At 32.2% G+C, this 15,862-nt stretch overlaps 2 protein-coding genes across 2 annotated transcripts; one reads left to right on the top strand and one right to left on the bottom strand.

The window, feature by feature from the left end:
• Positions 1-1,122: 1,122 nt before the first annotated feature.
• On the bottom strand, positions 1,123-4,890 carry LOC139521554 (complement C1q-like protein 3). Its single transcript, XM_071315030.1, has 3 exons — positions 4,794-4,890; positions 3,824-3,877; positions 1,123-1,576 (listed from the first exon to the last, which is right to left on the bottom strand). The coding sequence occupies exons 1-3, from the start codon at positions 4,888-4,890 to the stop codon at positions 1,167-1,169; spliced, it is 561 nt and encodes a 186-aa protein (XP_071171131.1). The 3' UTR covers positions 1,123-1,166.
• Positions 4,891-8,074: 3,184 nt separating this feature from the next.
• On the top strand, positions 8,075-12,724 carry LOC139520658 (uncharacterized). Its single transcript, XM_071313510.1, has 3 exons — positions 8,075-8,302; positions 8,720-8,992; positions 12,052-12,724. The coding sequence occupies exons 1-3, from the start codon at positions 8,162-8,164 to the stop codon at positions 12,205-12,207; spliced, it is 570 nt and encodes a 189-aa protein (XP_071169611.1). The 5' UTR covers positions 8,075-8,161; the 3' UTR covers positions 12,208-12,724.
• Positions 12,725-15,862: the final 3,138 nt, after the last annotated feature.

Below are 15,862 nucleotides of genomic sequence, written 5' to 3'. Positions count from 1 at the left end.
AAAATAAATCGGAAGAAAAAAAAGATCGTAGGTTACTTGTGTTCTTTTTTATTTACATATTTGTTTATTTTTTTTCTAATTGAGAATGTGACACAGTGACGACTGCTGTACCCATATTTTGACAATTTTACCTAGACTATTTGTTTTGTTCACGCATCGTTGTAAATATTATGGAACTTGATGCGACTGTCATACTCGGGAAAGGTTTAGCGCTATAAAACCAGGTTCAATCCACCATTTTCTACATTTGAAAATGTCTGTACCAAGTCAGGAATATGACAGTTGTTGTCTCTTCGATTGATATGTTTTATCATTTGATTTTGCCATTTGATTAGGGACTTTCCATTTTTAATTTTCCTCGGAGTTCAGTATTTTTGTGATTTTACTTGTTTCAACAATATCTCATAGTCTTTATTATAAACAAAATGTGTACTAGTATGTGTTACGAATACGGGGCAAAAAACGAGGTTATTGGTTATTGTGCCCTGATTTCAAATGACGTGACGTCATTGCGTACTAAACGACAATTTTTAACACTTATGTGATAAGAAATTTAAGATTTTACCAGTTATGTTTCATTAAATTGTTATAATTGATTTGTTTTGCTCTCAATTCTGCAGAACTTAAATATGTGATAAATAGATTATAACATGTCTTTTCCATATTGGCCCTGGTATCATCCCGCGACCCATATCGTCCCTCGGCTAAAGCCTCGAGGCCGATATGGGAGTCTCGGGATGATACCAGGGCCAATATGGAAAAGGAAATGTTATAATCTATACATATGATAATAATGTATATCTCCATCGAGCTTCTGTTACACTGTAATTGTGCAAAATCATTGTTTACGGTAGTCAGAGACATGCACGAAAAAAAAGGTAACTAGTAGTATTAAACAATAACAACATATAATATAAAATGTAATATCTTAGCTGTTATGAATCTTATTCAAACCCCGTTTTAATCTTTTTTTTTAATACTCATGGTTAAATCGCGATTGTGAAAATATTTTATCAAACATATGAATTGAATTCTTAAATGACGAATTGTTAGCTATGAGTAGCATCAGCTGTAACGCCCTCTGCATGACATTAAATAAAACATGAAGAAAATAGACACTTTTTGTTTATTAATGAAAATTTCCTTTGGAATGTTATACATTTAGTTCATCGAATGATATAACCGGAAAACATACTGTAGTTGCTTGGAGATTCACTATGTATATGTCCTCCTGCTCCCCATTGTTTGATGTACACTTTGTCGCCTTTCTTGAGTTCTAATATCATATTTAAAGTTCCCATATTATGATGAGTCAGACCAGGATAAATTGCTACCGTCCTTGTGTTATTTTTCCATAGGAAGACATTAAGAGATTTGCCATTTTGTGTCATAACAGTGCATGCAAACTGGTACACCCCAGCCTTTGGAGCCGTATATACACCAGTACTAGGATGGTAATCATTATTGATATTCGTCCAAACTTTATCAAACTTTACGATTTCGCCATCTCCCAGGGTTTTTCGATAAGTTAAAGAAGCTGCGAAGGCCGAAAATTTCTCCCTATGATCTCCCACACCTGTAAAGAATAAATATTGAAAGTTCACCTTAGTTTTTATTTCTTTGCATTTGAGTTAATATTAATTGTGCAGACTTCAATTGGTTATGTCACAACAAATATTAAGAGAACGAGTACTGTTCATGTAATACATAGGAATTTTTTTATAAAAATGTTTATGAAATTTTGTGTTTCTGTGTGTACCAAATTTCAAGATAAGACTCATTCACAGGCACTAGTCTCAGAAAAAAAATTCCTAAATACCTTAATAAAACACAAGGTACTTAAGGATGTTCGCTTGTCATGTTTTGGAATTTTCGGAATGCCCATTGACCCCAATTTTCTTATTATAAATCTTTTGCATGTATAATTATAAGCCATTTGTAAAAGTCTTATAAAATCTTTTTTATTTTTTAATAGTTTATGAGAACTTTAACTTGTCAATGATAACGCTATGAAAAATCAAGAGAGAACATTTTCCAGCCAAACTTTCAATGGCTAATATCTCGAAAACAAGCACATTGACCTCTATATATTTTTTTGCTTTTTTGGATTCCTAAATTAATTCCCTATCTATATATACTAGTTTTATGAAAGCTAATTATTTTGAAACTGAGTAGCGAAAAATGTCAGTCGGTCGCGAAATTACGTTATATTCCGATTTCTCGATTGTGGACCCAGTGTATAACACGACTACATTTGTTATCGGAATCATCCGTAGAAATCCTACCCAGGTATGTCAATCGTTATTATTTAGTCTACCGACGCCAAATTGGAAACACAAACTCGTAGTTAATGATTAATTATCAAAATTATTTAAGAAAAGAAACTGTTAGGTTTTGTCTGAATAGTACTTATCACCCAGTTAGTAAAATTGAAAAAGATACCGTGAAAAAAACCTAACAAGTGTTATTTGTGGTATGCCTAATAAATTACCAGTTTCCTTTTTTAGACACAAATTTTCCCATTAAGTCAATGTCATTCAGACTCTCACTTAACTTTAGGTATGGAATGAAATAAGATTAGATAACTCCGAGAAACATTTAGACCTTTCCATAAATTATGACCAATCGGAAACCGAGATATATAAAGGTATGAAAAGTTAAAGACATTGTTGTTTAAAGTATGGTACAATGATAAAGATAATGTTACTGGAAAGCTAGATTCATATTTTTCTCAGAAAAGTAATTTCCAAATGGAAAAATATCTTGATATTAAAAAGTTTTCAATCAAGACAAATATTATGTAAATTTCGCATAAGTGCACACCAATTATGAATGGAAAAAGAGCGACATAGGAAAAGACCTATAGAAAAGTCACAGAGGACTTGTATTTTTTGTTCTCATAATGATATAGAAGATGAGTTTCATTTTTTAATAAACTGTCCATTATATAATAAATGTCGTGAATTATTGTTTGCACAAGCTCATGAGCCCTGTCGACATTTTAATAACTTCAGACTGCAAATCAAACATTTTATGGTTAATGACCACTGGAGATAAACATATACTTAAAAAATGAAGTAATTTTCTTATCCAGAGTTTGGAATTGTGATCCACAAATTCGGTAAATGGCGAAATCTCTAAGTTTATCTGTATATATTCTAAATTCAAAACTTAAAATTAAACGCACATAACTATATCTATGTGTATGCATATTTCATCTATTTATATGTAAATGCTTACATATGCGTTAATAAATTGCAGTCAAATTTCTTAGGTGCTCAATCATCCAATTCTGACAATTATCAAAAAAGAGCATATACATTAATATTTAGTAATAGGTTGCTGTGTGTACATTGGAGAAAACTACACTTATATCTATTCTATCGGAACACCATAGTTTCATAGACTATTGGATGAAATTTAAAACCCACAAGGGTCTATAATTGAATCATTAAAGTATTCTTATTCTTGTAAAGAGAGTGGGAAGACATATAAGTACAAACGGAAATGCATTCATGTATTTGAATTTGATATTAAAAATATCATATCAGAATAAATATATTCAAATTGAGGTTGGACATCACACATCAAAACTTGTTAATCACACAACGGTATATAACATAAGTGTAAATGCAGGTTCCAAATTACTTTTTCACATCTTTCTAAAAGTGAAGTACATTTCATCTGTTTGAATAAGGGTTTTGTGCTAAAATTATTTATGCGACCTGCGTTTTTATGAAATATGGTAAAACTATTCGATATGAATGTAAAACTTTGAATTTACTGTAAAATACGAATTCCTAAATAAAATTAACATAAATACCTGGCCCTTTATTCTTCATAAACAAACTACGAAGTTCTTCGAAATTGGCGTTTTCTATAATAAATGAACAAGTGAATGAAGAAACTCCTTATTTCCAGTTTTTTATTTAGATTAGATCGTTGATTTTCCTGTTTGAATGGTTTTACACTATTCATTTTTAAAGCCCTTTATAATTTGCTGTTCGGTGTAAACACAGCACATAAGCTAAAATAGAAGACAATAAGACACAAATTGACCATAACACAATAACATAATGACGGTATGTTTAAGTACCAATCAACGCGAAAGGGGATATTACCAAAACAATAACAAACAGTAAATATAATAATTTACAAAGACAAATAAAAAATCACTATACGTAATTAAGATGGAAAACAACTTCATAACTTCAAAATTATTACGTATTATTTGTGAAGTTGATACGCGAGTAAACAGTTTCGTAGTATTCCTAAAGACCCTTTTTCAATGCAGACATAATTTTTGTCAATCTAACGGAAAATTCCTTCTGAGAACATTCAGATAAGCCGGAACTTTGCCGTTGTATGTATTGAGTTTGGTAAATTAAGGTTTCCAATACATACCAGGTAAGTCCTCAGATTTCCTGTGGTGACCAGTAGGTATCGCAAAATCAATACTGATTAAAATTTAATGTCATGCAAATGAGTCAATACCACGTGAGAACAAACTTAAGTAGATCTTTGACTTAGTTGATAGTTATCAAAGGTACAAGGACTATACTGTAATACGCCAGACGTGCGTTTCGTCTACATAACACTCATCTGTTGACAGTTTCAAAAACATGATCGATCGGGATGAAGATCGTAAAATCTAAATCTGCCAATATAGAAAATAAGGATTCAGAATACAAGAGTACATAATGCATATCAAGTTTTTATCTGAATTGTAAGATATGGTATTTCAATAAATATTTCCTGAATTATATGAAATCAAACAAAATAAGGTTACATACCAAGTTTTAGTGTATACGATCCAGAATTTGTCTTATTACCATAGCAACCTATCACCAGTCCAATCACGATCAAATAAACAGCACTCATGATGCGCATTGTCTAACAACCAAATATAACATGTAGACTACTTTATATGTAAGAATTTCGATTACAACAAATTTCAACAAGGACCTGTTTGATTACCGAATTGCGTGTCTGATATTTGATATCAAATACTGGTATTGAATTACATAAACCTATTATTTTTTTAGAAATTGTAACCTTTCCTGGAATAATTGTTAAAAAAAATGTTTTAATCATAGTACTAGTGTTTTGGAATAAGAACAAAGTGTTAACCAATATAAAAAAAAATCGTAGGGAACAAAGTCTCGCTTATATTAAAGGATTGAAAAGATAAAAAGGATCAAATTTAAAACTAGAAGGCGAAGGAAATTAGACAGCACCATGACGTAAACATATGTAAAGTCTCAATCAAGATTTCATTGACGGTGTTTTTTTATCATATAGCTTTGCATGTGGTCTGTCTTATTCATCTTAGTCTTTCAATAGTCTGGGTTTGGGCGTTCTTAATGTATTAAAACGCATCGGACTCACAAAATGAACAACGTATTTTTTATACAAACATAAGATCTTTTCATGTTTGTTCCACCATTTTTTACATAAGCAAATTCCTGTACCAAGTGAGGAATATGATAGTCAGTTGTTTGCCATTCGTTAGATGTGTTTGAGGTTTTAAGTTTGCCATTAGTTACAGGACTTTCCGTTTTGACTTTTTCTTGGGTATTTTTGTTATTTTACTTTTTGTAGTATTTCAGTAAATGTTTTCAAAATATATGGTAGAAGAAAATGCATTTTTAACCGGGGTAACATGATGTTCGGATTTAAGAGGAGAAGCCGATGGCGTAGGGTATTTCTATTATATTAAGTATGTTGCCTGGTTAACAGAAGATTTGAACAGATAAGTAACTTTATTAAATGCATTCTCTGATTTTCAATATTTGCAAAGAGGTATTCATTTCCATATTGGTTTGGTTATCGGTGACAAAAATGACCATCTGATTTCAGTTTTGATGTTCTACTTACCTTGAATCTAATTTGATATCAACATATTTATACTTGGTCCTTTTAAAACTGGCCAATGTTCATTCTATGTTCAAATCAGATCATAGAATATTCCTAAGGATTAAATGAGAGTTTCGAAATGATAACCGGGTCGACTTGGAACATGTCATGTATTTATAGATTATTGTTGACCAACTCAGCTTGAGCCGTTACTGTGAAAGTAAAAATAGCAATCGAGATTAAGATTAACAAAGATAATCTGTTAATCGCTATTTTACCCATGACGACGATGTTAATTTCGTTCGCCCTTAGCTTCTAACGATAATCTTTGTTATCACTCAACTGTGCTGAGAAAATAAATTATCAGTCAGTTAGATAAAAGAAAAAAACCGTAAAATAACGGTGAGCATCTTTTTTTAATATTTTACCTCCTATACATTTCTAGGTATATGATTGGTTAAAAGCAACCGCGTGGATACCGTGTATATTCCATAATTGGTTAGTAGGGTGCCAAACTGGTTTGGTTTGCGTGGATTATTTCAATACACTGTTAGTTGTGGTGCTACGCCCCTTTAAAAAAAATAACACGGTATTGAGAAAAAAACTTAATTCAGCAGACGAAGAAAAGGAGGATAAACGATTGAAATAAATTCATTAAACACATTTAAAATCGTTATTGTTGGTATTTGTTTTTGTATAGACAAAATTGGAAGTAAGTTCTTGATAATAACGGCATTAAAGACAAGATCTCTTTGATATGCTAAAAAATATAAAAGAAAATATCCGATCGTCTCGTCTCAGTCTATTAGAAAATCTAGTATATTTCACATCATGTTTTATTATGTACAACACGATCACGATCTATCAAATACATTTTGAAAAAAAAGTCAAATTTAGTTATTTATGAAAGTTAAGCTACATCTGATACAGTTACACCAACACTACTACAACAAAAAATCGGGGTCACTTTCAACCAGAAACAAAGCCAATGAGACATTAGACCAAAACACGTGCTTGTGATTGGACCAATTTGATAGGGCCTTAAAATAGTTAAATTCATGTCGGGTCAACATTGCCTAAGAGAGTTGAAACATTAATTTCTTAATGATTTCTTTATTTTTTATTGATAAAAGTTTGTTAAACATCGTGTCAGTACCGAAGCACAAAGTTTATGGTACCTTCGATAACTAACAGTCCACAAGCAAAGACATCGTCCATTGATAGTACGAGGAAATAACACGTTATTAATTTCATGTGAACAAAGCATTTTTCCTTGCTAGTTACACGTTGGTTGCAATAATGATTGGCACTGTCAGCCGCAGGTTGTTCAAACCAGAAACAACCACAACCAAAGTTGGTTTTGAATTTGTGAAGAAAGTTTCAGTGTCAAAATATATGTTATATTTTCCTTCAAAGTTTGTGCAAAAAACATATCCGATTACTTCGAAAATAAAAACTATGCCTGTCATTTCAAATACATTTCAAAGACGAAACGCGCGTCTGGCGTATATTTTTTTAGTCCTGATATCTATGATGAGTTTATTTTAACCACTGGGTCGATGCCACTGCTGGTGGAGATTTATTTCCCCGAGGGTATCACCAGCCCAGTAGTCAGCACTTTTTGTGCTGACATGAATTAACATTGATATGGTTCTATTTATAAATTAACTGTTTACAAAATTTAGAATTTTTGAAATACTAAGGCTTTTTACCTCAGGCATAGATTACCTTAGCTGGATTTGGCAAAACGTTAGGGAATTTTGGTCCTCAATGCTCTTGAACTTCGTACTTTATTTAGCCTTCTTTTTTTTTTTTTTTTTTTTTAACTTTTTTGGATTCGCGCGTCACTGATGAGTCTTTTGTAGACGAAACGCACGTCTGGCGTATATACAAATTTAGTCCTGATATCTATGATGAGTTTATTTACAACCCCTGGGTCGATGCCACTGCTGGTGGAGATTTATGTCCCCGAGGTTATCACCATTCTAAGGCTTTTTACCTCAGGCATAGATTACCTTAGCTGGATTTGGATTTTACGTATTGAATTTTTCTTGGAGATTTTTTTTTGTTATTTTACTTTTTTCTGACAATCAGAAACATATAAGACTAGTGTATCAAATCATACAAATGTTTCATACCAAATATTATATTCTTTGATATTGATTATGTATCCCTTATTTAAAGTTATATCGAATAAATACTCAGGTAAGATCAAACACTTTTATCAAATCAGGTATAGCCAAACACTATTACTCAATGATATAATAGTTGCTATGATGTCACAGGTATATTTTATGAAAGAACGATGGATTCAAAAGATGGACTTGTGGTGTGTTTAGTTTTGACTACGGCTTACATCTTTCACAGCGTTCTGATTCTGCAGGATGAAGTTAAGCGTCAGAGTTCAACAATAGATTTACTAAAATCCAGTAGGGACAATACAGTTGTAAGTTTGTTTTTTTTAACAAATATAAAACGCGAGTATTGTAATCTCGTTTCACATGTTTCAGAACCTTATCTCATTGAAGGTGAAATCTGTGCCATTTGTTTAAATATCTGACACATGGACAATGTCGCTTCTGAAATATATAGAACATTCTACCCAAAGAAAGTAACAAAGTGCAAGGAAAATTAAAAGTTGAAAGTTCAAAGACATCAAACGAATGGAAAACAAAGGTATAGATTACCTTATACTTTTAACTGTTATATATTTTTTATCAGAAGCATATTCAAGAAACACGTGTCATTATTTGCACTTAAAAAAATAAAGATCAAATCATATGGAAAGTAAATGAAATATGTTGTCAGTTATCTCAATAAGTTGTATATATCCTTCAATCAATGTGATGTTTATACATTGCAGAATGAATTGCAACAGCAAAAGTTGAAATTGCATGAGCTAGAGAATACACTTTTAAATTTCATAGATGGAAATACGGAACTACAAGAAATAGTTGTTTCGATCAAACACAAGATTAAAACATGTGAAAACAAGACACAGTCGTTAGAGGAAACCGATATTGAACTTAAAGATAATTTGTCGTCTGTGACAAACAAGATAGAACTTAATGGGTTGCATATAAAGGCCATTGAGCGGGAAAAGGATTTACTTAAAACCAGTAAGGACAAAACAGTTGTAAGTTGATTTTTCATAGTCTTAACAAATACAAAACGAGAGTATGGTGTGTGACGCACAGTTTATAATTCGTTTGCGATTTCCTGGTGTACTTTCGTAAATTTATGGGACGTTTTGGTTGTTATTCTACCAGGGCCAACCCACCATGTTTTTCTTAAAATGTCCTGTAACAAGTAAGGAATGTTGCAGTTTTTATCAAATTGTCTGTTTCTATGTATGTTGGGGTTTGTTTTGTTGAAGTTCAGTACGTTTTTCAGTTAATTTCCTTTTATACTTGTTGTGATCTATCGTTTATGGTTTGTGACCCGACCTTAATTCCCCTTATCGATTTTTGATTATTGAACAGCGGTATACCAGTGTTGCTTTCATTTATTTACAAACAACTAAATCAACCGAAAATTCCTAAAACATCTTGCAAAGTTAAATCGTTTGGGTCATTTGTCATTATTTTTTATTTTGAATTCACCTTCTAGTTCCTCATTTTTCTAGCACTAAATACCAGTTGAATAACTTCTTTGCAACTCATCAACTTCATATAGTTGAATGGAAAATACATTGAAAGTTATTTATAACTGGCAATGGTAAAATGTTAATGTAAGGCCGTGTTCACATTGACCTAAACGCGGTGTTGTGTTAGTGTAACTCACACATAAACTAAACATAATTACGTTCCCATTGATAAAACTCAATGATATATGTAGTTTAAATCATGTTTTGTCTACATGCAGTCGATAGTCGATGTATGCCTTGTGAAGGTTAAGTGTACACAAAGCAAGGCATTCAGAAATTTAATTTTCCCATGTAGATTTAAAAAAGAAACGATTTTTATATAAAATTGATACTTATAACACTTATCAATAAAGTTCTTTACAGAAATATTTGTCCAAACTTGAATTATTTGTTATAAAAACATTTTTACGTAGCCTTATTAACCCCTTATCAAGACTCATTCATCATCATTGCCGAACACATAATTCCTTTGAAAAGGTCTTCCTGAATCGACTGGACGTACACACTGACAGAAATATTTGCCACTGGTCATTACTAAAACAACGATTCACTTATAAATGCATTACTGAAAAAGGATGAGGTTAATTGTTTGTTTGTTTAATATCTCATATCCGTTAAAATACAATTAGAAATAAGAAAATAAACAAAAACATTACCCCCTCCCCTTGCCAAATACTCCTTGGAGAACAATACCATTTGACACAAACAGAAAAGATAGAAATGTAGTGATCCTTAACATCTCAATCCTTTTTATTTGTCTGTAAGCACGCTGATGCAGCCTACGTTTTTAATGCGCAATCAAGACATCTTTAAACTACTGCAAATCATCCAAAAGGACTTTCTTAAATGAGCAACCACTTTACTGTTAAAACAAAGGGGGGGGGGGGGGTTCTGAGTCAGAATTTTTTCTCGCGTGAAAGTTTATATTTAGTTTTTTTTCCGACGGTACCAATTCAATATTTAACACTATAATGTATGGGGAAACTTTGGATTTAGAATATCTGTTCATTAACATCATCTGTATGACCCGATTTTTTTTAAATCAAATTATTGAAAAAATCCATCCCACTTTTTTTTTAAAGTCAAATGGTCGTTATAAATTCTACATATAACTTTTGGACTAGTTTAAATCTCGGTCTATTTCTTAAATTTATTCTTACATACTTTTGATTTTTTAACCCTGTATGCTAACATTCCCATGAAAATTTTAAAATTGTTTGTACGCACATTGAACGACAAATTTAAATTTATGTGACGTATAAAATTTTCTGACGTCAGACACTCAATAAATGTGTTCGTAGATAGTAGATGTTTTTGTGTTCTGTTAAATTGTTCCTTTTAAAATTGTTAAACGATGATGACTGATGTACCCATATTTTGACTATTATATTTATTGTGTCTGTTTATTTAACGCATCAATGTAAAAATATCGGAAATTGATGAGACTGTCATTAAAGTGAGAGGGTTAGCGCTATAGAACCAGGTTTAATCCACCATTTTCTACATTTGAAAATGCCTGTACCAAGTCAGGAATATGACAGTTTTTGTCCATTCGTTTTTGATGCGTTTTGTTATTTGATTTTGCCATGTGATTATGGACTTTCCCAATTGATCTTCCTCTAAGTTCAGTATTTTTGTGATTTTACTTTTTCCCCAACTGCTAGAAAAGTTATTCGAAAATTTGAATTCGGTTCCACGTAATGAACATTTAAATGACATATAGTTTACAAGTGTGAACAAATCTTATGTACAGGTAACTAAACAATGTTTATAAATGTGAAAAAAATTTAATGTGAAACTAGTGTACATTACATTAAACCAAATGTAAACATGTTTACTGTACACGGCGTTTGGTGTGAACACGGCCTAAGAATGATCACATGTACTCTTATATGTTTTCGTCAATTGATTGATTAACTTGGAAATATGAGTGTTGTTGTTGATTCAAATACAAAATTCCAAAAGCCCCTCCGACAAATGCAGCTGTAATGTCTAATCTTCCACATTTTGAATTCTGCGTTTTCTCGTTTCATAAATTTTTGAACCATATTGAAACCACGCTGAAATTGGTGATATTTGTGGAAACAACTGACGCATGGACAATTTCGCTTCAGAAATTTAAAACACAATTTACTAAAGAAAAAGTAGCAAAAATAACGAACTCCAAGGAAATTTAAACCTGAAAGTTCATTCACAAATAACAAAATCAAACGTTCAAACAAATCAAACGAATGGAAAACAAATGAGTACATTACTTTATGCATTTAATGGTTATAATGCATATTTTGATTAGAAGTATATTCCAGAAACACGTGCCATTATTGCGCTTTAGAATGAAAATAACAAGTTTATAAAACTACTTCTTTTTCATATATAGAATCAACAGTCCTTCTCCAATATCTCTTTTCAATTATTATCTTGTCATGAAAGTCTTCTAAAGTCTTATGATTAAAAATAAAGATGAAGTCATGTGGAAAGCAATTAAAATATGTTATCAGTTTGCTCAAAACGATGTATACTGACATTAGTATGTTGTTTGTAAATTGCAGGATGAATTACAACAGCAAAAGTTAAAGTTGAATGAGCTGGATAATACATTTATAAATTTCATAGATGAAACTTCGGAACTACAAGATATAGTCGTGTCCATCAAACACAAGCTTGAATCAAGTGAACACAAAGATACAGTCGTTAAAGGAAACTGATTTTGAACTAAGAGATAGATTGTCGTCTATAATAAACAAGGCAGAATCGACTACATTGAATTTAAAGGCGATGGAGAGGGATAAGGTGAACACAGAAACCACCATTTTAATGATGAAAACCGAAAATATGAAACAAATTCAAGATTTGAAGGAAACTGTCACAAAGCTTCAATCTAATTACTTTAATGTAAAAGAAGGTCTTGTGGAAAATAAGAAACATTTAATTGAAACATTTGGAAATATATTTAAGGAAACGCGAGAAGTTTACAGGGTAATAGAGTGTATACATGGGCGGTTAAATAATTTGGAAGACAGCGTTAATCGAAGACGTGATACCACAATTATATCATTAATTAGGGAAGGAGTGTCAAGACTTGTACAGTTCGGACTAAACTTTTTTCTTGGGCCAGTCGCTGGATATATAGAGTAAAACGTCCATTGTGAATAAGCCAACACTGCTATATATGTTATGCAATACTCGTATTGAATATATCTATTTAATTTTATGTTAACTCGATTCGTGGCTATTTTTTACGAGGAAACCATATAAAACAATGTTATATCCAGGACTGTCCGTGACAACGACGTTACATGATGAATTAAAAGTCTCGTGTGCATTGTTGAAATAATGACAACAGGCAGGATTTACAATTATTTCGTTCATATGTAAATGACATCACATTTTAAATACATACTAGATATCTTATAATTAACAATGATGAGAAATAGGTCAAGTTTTACTAATACCATAAAAAAGAAAAATCATTTAACAGAAACATATACTGACACCCTCTTCAAGTATTCATCTCACAAAATGTAAACTTATGGCCTAGACCCAAATGATATGTTGTTAAAGATTTTTAGTTTATTTTCACTTTTTCATATGTTCTTGCTCTTACCCATCAATCAAACGATAACTTTTTTTCACGAGTTGTTCCCTCTATACTCTTATCACGAGGGAGATATTTCATACACATTACAATTTTTGTAAGATTTTATGAATAAGGGACCATAAAGATGAAATATTAAGGATACTCTAATTAGGAATAAAATTAAGGTATTAAACACAAGAAAAAAGAAAAAAACAGGTGTTCCATGCCTAAAATGGGAAAATATAGTTAAACTTTAAGAATTCTACAGACAGTGCTTTGCTGCTTACAATACATCTATCAATGTCTTAACATGTAAGTAAGAGCTAGTTCTAGGCATATCAGAATCAGAATAAATGTTTTTGGACAGAGTGAGATAGATTCCGTCGGATTATTACCTTATTTGTTAGCCTGTTAAAAAGCAAAATCTCAAGAATACTGAACTCCGAGGAAAATTCAAAAACGAAAAGTCCCTAATCAGATTGCAAAATCAAAAGTACAAACATATCAAACTTTTACCGTAAAGTCGGCTTTAAAAGGCGCAGACATGAAAAATGTGAAATAATCAGAAAGCTAGAATCCTTAATCATATATATAACGCCCCCATGGTTGACTGGGGAATAGAAATATAGTCATTTGGTCTTCTTCCGATCGGCAGTAAAACACTTGCCAAAGTTGGGCGTCCGTAAGGCTGTGAGGGATGAATCAAGTTTGCAGCCAAGTCCGGTCAGAATGGGGACGTTAAATCAGATGCCTCGTGTAAAGAGAGTGTCACGCTCTTTACACGTAAAGAAACCTTGCACCAATCCCTTGGGTGTTCGTCGGTGGCCTGATGCAAGGTAAAATTTCTGTCCCTATCCATATTTTATCCTTATTCTCTAGTGGCAGTCCAAATTTCCACGACCAGAGGCATCGGGCTTGGGATATGTACAAAACGAGTGTGGCATGGTTAAACTTGTTTATGAGTCTTCCTAAGTCTATTTCAGAGTTAAGGACTATTTGGTTCATGTTGACTTATTAAAAAAACCTGCTGATCATTGTTGCTGTTTTATCTGTAATTGTTCCAAGCAACTGGCAAAAAAAAAATTAAAACTTCTTTTTAGTTATAAAAAGCTGAAAACATACAAATATGCGATTAAAACCACAAGTAGAAGAAGCAAACACAATGCAAATACTTTACGAATAAATACAAGCAATATAAAGAGTACAAAGCAAATAAAATTTAACCAACCAAAAGCCCACAAACACACAGGGAAGTGGACTCATGTGTTGTTATGGTAAATCCAAGTGCATTCCTCTAAAAGGCTTACAAAGTCAAGAGGATGGATCATGGGGTTGATTAAGGTTTAATTCAGTTACACAGTTGCACAATTTGAATCATACTTTTATATTAATTATCCAAGCAAAATAGGATTGTTCAAGCTTTTTATCTTTCTTCTTTCGTTGTGTCGGAGAGGTTAACATCAATATAACAAAGAATGGATAACATTAGCATTATTGACAAATTGTATTTACAACTATCGATGATTTTAGAGTCAAAATATTAAATCTATGTACACTAATAAAACATTGTAGTTTTAGTCTTGAAAATATACAATTGGACAGCAAATTGAAAAAAAAACATATTTTGGGGAAATTCATTATTCGACCTGTGCATGCTTAGAAATAGCACAACCATCGTCAAAATAGATACTTAAATAGTAATGTGTGCTCTTAATTAATAGAGGGGCATTAGAAACTAGTTAGAGAACAAATAAAATATGATTTTGTTTTATTTATCATTAATGCTAGTCATACAGTGAAATAATAAGTCGCTTAAAGAGGCATTTTTTTCTTTAAAAGGCGAAGAAACATCGCTAATGAGTTTTAAACTTGCAAGTGAATAATTCGACCTCATTAAATCCGTATTCATGTGAACTCCAATTGAACCACTTATCTAGATATGTGTTCTGCAAGAACTATGCGTGTTGTGTCATTAAAAGGAAAAGAATGTCAACATTGTAAGTGAAACAGGGTACTCATTTGGTTGACTGATTCGATCTCATATTACAAAAGGAGAACTGCAAAAATTAAAAACGGAAATATATTTACTAACACGTCAAACCAATAATCGTTCCTCCGATCATATTTCACCTCCCGTATCGATTTCAGGTGACAGTTGTTTCAAACGTTTTTGGAAGACATTTCGCCTTACAACAGTCCATCAAAAGCTCCATCAAAGGGTTGTTGCAAAAGAGGGACGAAAGATACTAAAGGGACAGTCAAACTCATAAATCTAAAACAAACTGACAACGCCATGGCTAAAAATGAAAAAGACAAACAAAAAAACAGCACACATGACACAACATAGAAATCTTAAGAATAAACAACACGAACCCCCCATAAAACCAGGGGTAATCGCAGGTGCTCCGGAAGGGTAGGCAGATCCTGCTCCACATGTGACACCCGTCGTGTTGCTTATTTGATAACAAATCCGGTAAATAGTCTAATTTGGTAGGTCACATTCATGAAAGGGAAGGGGATTGTAATTACGACGTAAGGAACATATCCGATATCATTTGTGAAACAACGGTTATTCCATAACGGTCAACCAACTCGTGATAGCGTCCGTAAAATTTACGAAGGGATGATTTCAACTTCACCATTTGGAACTCTTAGTTAAATAGCTTCCTTGTGAGTAGCAACCCTCTATCAAGAAAATCATGATAGAAAATGTAAGCACGGGAATATCGTATCAATTGGGAGATATCTATTCCGTATGCAGGTGCTGTTGGAATGTTGCTACT

The sequence above is a fragment of the Mytilus edulis genome, chromosome 4, assembly GCF_963676685.1.
Source record: "Mytilus edulis chromosome 4, xbMytEdul2.2, whole genome shotgun sequence".
Lineage (NCBI taxonomy): Eukaryota > Metazoa > Mollusca > Bivalvia > Mytilida > Mytilidae > Mytilus > Mytilus edulis.
This window is presented reverse-complemented; position numbering and strand designations above follow the sequence as displayed.

What these genes read in the sequence shown, in the direction of transcription:
- LOC139521554 (XM_071315030.1), bottom strand. Translation starts at nt 4,890, where the DNA reads ATGCGCATCATGAGTGCTGTTTATTTGATCGTGATTGGACTGGTGATA. An exon ending in ATCGTATACACTAAAACTTG is followed by an intron (nt 3,878 to 4,793) that starts GTATGTAACCTT and finishes CATTTATTATAG; the next exon opens with AAAACGCCAATTTCGAAGAA. An exon ending in TATGAAGAATAAAGGGCCAG is followed by an intron (nt 1,577 to 3,823) that starts GTATTTATGTTA and finishes TATTCTTTACAG; the next exon opens with GTGTGGGAGATCATAGGGAG.
- LOC139520658 (XM_071313510.1), top strand. Translation starts at nt 8,162, where the DNA reads ATGGATTCAAAAGATGGACTTGTGGTGTGTTTAGTTTTGACTACGGCT. An exon ending in CCAGTAGGGACAATACAGTT is followed by an intron (nt 8,303 to 8,719) that starts GTAAGTTTGTTT and finishes TATACATTGCAG; the next exon opens with AATGAATTGCAACAGCAAAA. An exon ending in CCAGTAAGGACAAAACAGTT is followed by an intron (nt 8,993 to 12,051) that starts GTAAGTTGATTT and finishes TGTAAATTGCAG; the next exon opens with GATGAATTACAACAGCAAAA.